This window comes from Nycticebus coucang, chromosome 14 (genome assembly GCF_027406575.1).
Source record: "Nycticebus coucang isolate mNycCou1 chromosome 14, mNycCou1.pri, whole genome shotgun sequence".
Taxonomy (NCBI): Eukaryota; Metazoa; Chordata; class Mammalia; order Primates; family Lorisidae; genus Nycticebus; species Nycticebus coucang.
In genome coordinates, this window is record NC_069793.1 from 16,015,813 (window position 1) to 16,022,580 (window position 6,768).

The 6,768-nt window shown below is 34.6% G+C and overlaps 1 protein-coding gene across 1 annotated transcript; it reads right to left on the reverse strand.

Moving 5' to 3' along the window:
• Positions 1-5,520: 5,520 nt before the first annotated feature.
• Positions 5,521-6,468, reverse strand: LOC128564317 (olfactory receptor 1052). Its single transcript, XM_053559811.1, has one exon. It carries the CDS (start codon positions 6,457-6,459, stop codon positions 5,521-5,523), a length of 939 nt encoding a protein of 312 aa, XP_053415786.1. The 5' UTR covers positions 6,460-6,468.
• Positions 6,469-6,768: the final 300 nt, after the last annotated feature.

Sequence of the window (6,768 nt, forward strand, 5' to 3'; positions counted from 1 at the left end):
ATAATTAGAATGCCACTCACTACAACTCTCTTCTGCTACTTTTGGTTTGTTTTGGAGTATGAAACCACTGAATAAGAAGAGTTCATGAGATTGTCTTTATTTTGTAATTATGTAGGGAAATCATGTACAGTTCCATTACTTTTAGGCAGCAAAGTGGCCATATTCATAAGTAAGACATCTCAGGCATCTATAGTGATGACATTTAACACAGTCAAGGAGTATGACCCTGGTGACAATATGAAACTCAGGAAACAACAGCCCATCTTTTACATGATACATCCTAGGAGAAATCACTGTCCTGGCTTCTGTGTAATCTTTCCATGGCCGTGGTGCGAGGGGAGCCCTAGAAAGTCACTAACTCTGAGATTGGGAGCACAAAATCCCATATATCTTGCATACCTGGGCAATTTTGGAGGTTTCCCGTTTTTTTTTTTTCTCTGAAGACTTCAAATAATTTTAGACAACCAAATAAACAATAATTCAAAATATAAATAATTATGCTTTCCAACTATTTTGTGATACCTCATCATAGCTTTCATCATACGATGATAGGTAGGTTAGCCAATTTAAGACTTTTAAAAAATGCAGTTTCAATTGGATAGTTGAACATGTACCTTATATTCAACCTGTTCATATTTGTTTCTGAATCAACAGTCCCTCTCCCTTATTCTCTACTAAATTGAAATGTAGTTAACAAAGTGATTGATTTGTTCTGTGTATAATTTGCACCCTTTACCAACTTTAATTAAAGCATTTTAATGATCACGGTAAATAGGAGAGTCCATTAGAGTCAAGTTCGAATCTTACTGCAGATTGCAACTGATTTCATTGGATTGGGTAAGTTATTTAACTCCTCCGACTGAAGATACAATTTCTTTTCAAATACTAAGTACATTGAAGGAGACGATTACAATAAAATATTTAGTGTATTTCTCTGAGTACAAATTAAGCAATTAAAAATTATTAGATGGTTACACAGCTATGAGGAGTATCTATATAGAAATGGAACAGTGATATACACTCTGTTTGATATTTTGTGGTTCATGGTAATGAGGATAGATCTTTGAAAAGATTCTAAAGGAATAATTCCAATATGGCAAAATATTTGCAATATTTAAGCACTATTTTACTTATTTCAGTTATAAAATGCACATCTTAAGCTGTGATTCACTAATTTGCCTTATTGAATGGAAGGTAAACTAAACATCTACCTTTTTATAATTCCACACGTGTTGTTTACAGAGATTATCTATAGATTTTCCAACAATAAGGGAGAGTATTTTCAACAAATAAGTCTGAGTATCTCAGAAGTGTACTTTTATAGATCATTCTTTTTTCTACTGTTTTCTGCTATGTATAGACCATTAACTGGATAATTTTCCCATTGGTCACTCATAAATATGACTTTTGTTATAAACTATAATTTAGCATATATCATGTTTAAAGAAATATAAATCAAACTAACTATCCAAATATAAAACTTTCCTAGTAAAAGTTTCACAGTAGTATTGTAAATGAAATTATATAATAAGATACAGAGTTATAGGCTAATATGATGTTTGAAACTTTTGGTTATCTACAGAACAAATTCTAAATACAAAAATGATTAAAAACACAGAATGATATTCAAAAGAATAAATTTAACTTACCAATGCTAAAAAAAAATTAAGACATGAATTTCTTTATAACTGTCATATCCATCTCCATTTTTCACTCCTTATTTAGAAATAAAAGTATTAATACATTTTTCTGAAATTCAGAATAATCAATGTTATAATGGTAGATAAGTTAAAATAATCCCAATGTCATAATGGTAGATAAGTAAAAAAATTCATATGCAATTTAGGCTTAGATACAAAACAATTACAATAGGTACAAGGAACAATGGTTTGTTCTTTAAATCTTTAATTTTTCCTCTAGGAGGACAAATTTATAAGAGTGGGCAAGCAGGCATATTTGTATATATGTATTTTTATGTGATCAAATGAGGTCAGGGTCCCTGTTGTTCAAACGCTGATGAAACTAATGCCACAGCAGTGACAAAATTATCCATTGGGCTGCACTCTGGATTCTCCAGGGACTATCTCAGCTTTTCTCAGGGGAACTGGTTTTCTCTAAGGTGTGCAATGAAAAAAGTTACAAAGAGTGGAAGGAATCATAGAATCCGAAGTGAGAAAATAGTAGAAATATTGATTATGAATAATAAGCGTAAATTGGACAGCATTTTATTAAAATAAGCTGTGTACCACACTTAATGTGTGTAAGACCAAAATGCAGTGGAATCCAATTTGATAATAGTCAGCCAGCATTTGAGAACACTTTGTGGGAAGCATCATTCCACTGTCCACATCCACAGGCCTTTGCTGGAGGTCGACATCTGCATTTTACAAAGCAAATGCAATGGCCATTTTTCGCTCCCATCGGATATGGCATTTAGCTTCGTTACTGTCATTCATTTAACAAATATTTCTTGGGTAATAAATGCAAACGAGACATTTTTAAGATGCTAGAAGAACATGGATTATCAAAATTGAACAAATCAAGAAGCCAATATTGTGGTACTCCCCATAAGGTGAAGACTAGATTTAGCTCCACTTACCTCACAAAATATTTTAGGCTGCTATGGTAGCTTACACCTGTAATTTCAACTCATTTAAGAGGCTAAATAATGGCAAAATATTCCTATCACTTGAAAGGAAAATGAAACAAAGAAATTGTATGACTGCTAAAAATGCGTGTTAGAAATAATAGTGACTTTCTGCTGTTAAGAAGAAAGAAGAAATTGAAGTAGAGCCACAAGAGATTTAGTATACACACACATATTTTAATCCTCATAGTAGTAGGCTTAATGTGACAGTCTATTTTCTCCAGATACAAATGGAAAATACAAATTTTCTAATATGCAGTTTAAGCATGAATTAGCATCCTCTGCTTTGACATCTTTATATCCTGGTGATTACAGCGTTAAGTGATTGTTAGAACAGGATTGCTGGGTTCAAATAAGCAATCATATGAGAGAATGGCTTAGCTGCTCCCTGTGTAAGTTCTTGACACGTAGCAGCAGAGAGCAAAAGTAAGTGGATGTTTCTTCAGGCTCATAAATGTTGGGGTAGTTTATTATAAAGCATCCTTAATCATAACGGCTAAAGCTGATCAGTCAAAACTGAATAATTTCACTTTATTATAATTGAGAACTATTGTTAATTAAAATACAGGATAGCAAGGCACAGTGAAGAAGATAAATTTTTATTCAAGTGATAAAATCAACAAAGGATAACCTCCAAAATATATGAAGAAGGATTGTCCACCAAAAGTCATACTGAACACTTCTGAAGAAGATAACAACTTATTTTCAACTAGAGCTGCTACAATTTTCTTAAATGTGCCTGGTACACAACATTAAATAACTAGATGTATGAGAAGACAGGATGTGATTGAGAATATAAAGATAAAAAGGAATTAATTAAATATAAAGTGGAATTTTTACACGTGAATTTTAAAATATAGATGATAGGTTAAAAGGTAAAGACAAGAAGGAGAAATTTATTAAAGAATTGGAAGCTAGAAGCATATTTTAAATTAGTATTCCATATCCATTCAGGTAACATTAACTTGTTGTGAAGCGAAAGTCCTATTTACGACCACGTGATTTTTAAAAATCCTATTATAAAGGGAAGGTGAGGTGTATGACAACTATGTTTATGTGAACCAAATCCCAAATGAATGCACTATTTTCAAAACAATAGAGAATCTTCCATTGTTTTTCTCTGGGGTGTCTGCCTATTCTGGAATAGACCATTGAATCAAGCTTGCCCAGGTAGGAAGACTCCAATGAGGACAGAAAATTTGCTAAGCTTTGGTGATCAAGGCCTGCATGACGAATTTGAGATCTGAAAAGACTCAAATGTGTGGCAGGTTCTTCAGGTGATGTATTTCTGGTACTTTCTATAGGGTTTGAGAACTAAACCAAGTTCTCAAATTTGGAAGGAAGAGATAACTATTCTTCAGGCTCATCAGTGTATTGGAAAGGGAAACTTTCCAATGATACACGCTGCACTAATCATGAAACTTAGATGAAATTATAGGGGATCAAGAATAACTACCTCCTGGGAAAAGAAGAAAAAGCGCATGTTAGGTTTATTAGTTTATCTCATGAAATACTGATACAGAAACCAAAAAATAGATCAATGGGATATCAGAGATAGCACCAAATCCAAATCTTTGCTTTAGACAATGGTATTCTTAATTGATGAAGAATTGATGGAAACCAGTAAGAAGATGGTCTTATTAATTAATAGCATTTATATATTTGAATATCTGTAGGGACAAGTAGGGGGAAGTACACACGTAATCTTTGTAGATGATAACACATTCTATGAAGCAAACATCACCCTGATACCAAAACCAGGAAAAGACCCAAACAAAAAGGAGAATTTCAGACCAATCTCACTCATGAATATAGATGCAAAAATTCTCAACAAAATCCTAGCCAATAGATTACAGCTTATCATCAAAAAAGTCATTCATCATGATCAAGTAGGCTTCATCCCAGGGATGCAAGGCTGGTTTAACACACGCAAGTCCATAAACATTATCCACCATATGAACAGAGGCAAAAATAAAGATCACATGTTCCTCTCAATAGATGCAGAAAAAGCATTTGAAGATTTCTATTTTTATTACCATGAAAGAGTGTGAAGAAGATTCTTCATGGGGCAGAAGAATCCTCTGACCTACTCCAAAATGGAGCCCTTGCATGCATACTTCTACTTTTAAGTGCACATTTTAGAGAAAGTATATTAACACAGACTGAGAATTATAATAGAGTTATACACGCACACAACTGGATGCCAGGTCATGGGTGTCTAATAAGAACAAAAAACAGAGAAAAAATGATGAGAAATTTCAGTAGGAATCAAACCTTCCTATTTAGCTAATTTGGAGATTCAGGAATATTTAAATGTAATGCACATTTTAAAAATAAAAGTAAATATCAAGTATACAATTTCTTCAATCTTCTGCATAACTACATTTTGAAAATTCTTAGACAAAGCCTTCATTCTTTGCATTTCTAAAAGTATATAAGAACTCTTATATTTAGTTATCCAAAAATCAAAAATGAGATGTGCTAGCTGGGTATGGTGGTACGTGCCTGTAGTCCCAGCTACTCAAGAGGCTGAGGCAGTAGGAGCCCTTGACTCTAGAAGTTCAAGACATACCTGGATAGTATAGTGAGACCCTGTTTCAAACAATAAGAGACGTATGCAATTCTTAGATTGACTGGTTGATTTAAATAATAATGTCCTAATATTTCAGCAGGACTTAATTTTAAGTCACTATTCTAAAATGAAGTTATACATTAAGTCACTTCAATTTTTTAGTCTTATTTTCTCATGTGAACAATGAATATTTAGGATGCAATAATTTATGAGAATATCTAAACTCTAGAAAGCATCGGATTCATATGAACATCAGTGAGTGAAGGCTGACTGAAACAATGCTGCAGGCAGAACAGGGACTTTAACAAGAGAGATGTTTTGTTACTCTGACTCTCTTCATTGCATCCTTTACATCCTTGTTTCTCAGACTGTAAATCAATGGGTTTAACATGGGGATCACTAGTGTGTAGAACACAGAAACCACCTTCTCCTGTTCCACGGAGTATTGCGAGCTGGGCTGAATATAATTAAAACTTAAAGTGCTATAGAATATGGTCACAGCAGTCAGGTGAGAGGCACAGGTGGAGAAGGCTTTCTGCCTGCCTGATGCTGAGCGGATTCTCAGAATAGCCATGGCAATGAATATGTAGGAAATGATCACAATCAAGAAGGTGCCCATGGCAATGACTCCAGAGAAAATTAAAAGCAAAAGTTCATTGATGGAGGTATCAGAACAGGACAACTTTAGCAGTGGGGGAACATCACAGAAAAAGTGGCCCACAACATTGGGCCCACAGAAAGACAGTCTCCCTAAGCTTATAGTGTGTGTCAATGAGTTGATCATCCCACCTATGCATGACCCACAGACCAGCCCTATGCACTTTCTCCTAGACATGGCTGTGGTGTAAAGCAAAGGGTTTACGATGGCCACGTAACGGTCATATGCCATCACGGACAGCAAGAAGCCTTCTGTGGTGATGAACACTCCAAAAAACAAATGCTGCACTATACAGGCAGACATGGAGATGGTTTCCCTCACAACCAAGAAGGTGGTCAGCATTTTGGGCGCAATAACTGATGAATAGCAGGCATCCACAAATGAAAGGCAGCTGAGGAAAAAGTACATGGGTGTGTGGAGCTGTGGGGTGACTTGGATTAGGAAGATCATGCCCAGATTCCCCAGCAAGGTAGTGGCATAAATCACCAGGAATAATGCAAAAAGCACAACTTTGAGTTCAGCACGATCCGTCAATCCCAGAAGAATAAACTCAGTAACAACTGTAAAATTCTCTTCAGCCATTTTCAAGTTCCTTTTCTGGAAGTCTGTGGTGAGAAATATGAGGATTAGCATGGACACAGGAGAATCTGGTATACACATATTAATATTAAATAGAAGACTTCATACCCCTCTGTCTTTGGATAAGTAAATATTATTTTTCTACACTAAATTCTCAACTTAAAATTTTAGGAGCTTTACTAGATGGTCTTTTGATTTCTCTTCAGTGCTGGTTCTAATTCAATTCTGTAAGGAAATAAAGGAAAAACCATTTTGGTGGTCAAAAATTTCAATCTTTCTCCAAAAGGTCTGACTCCATACAGACATTGATGG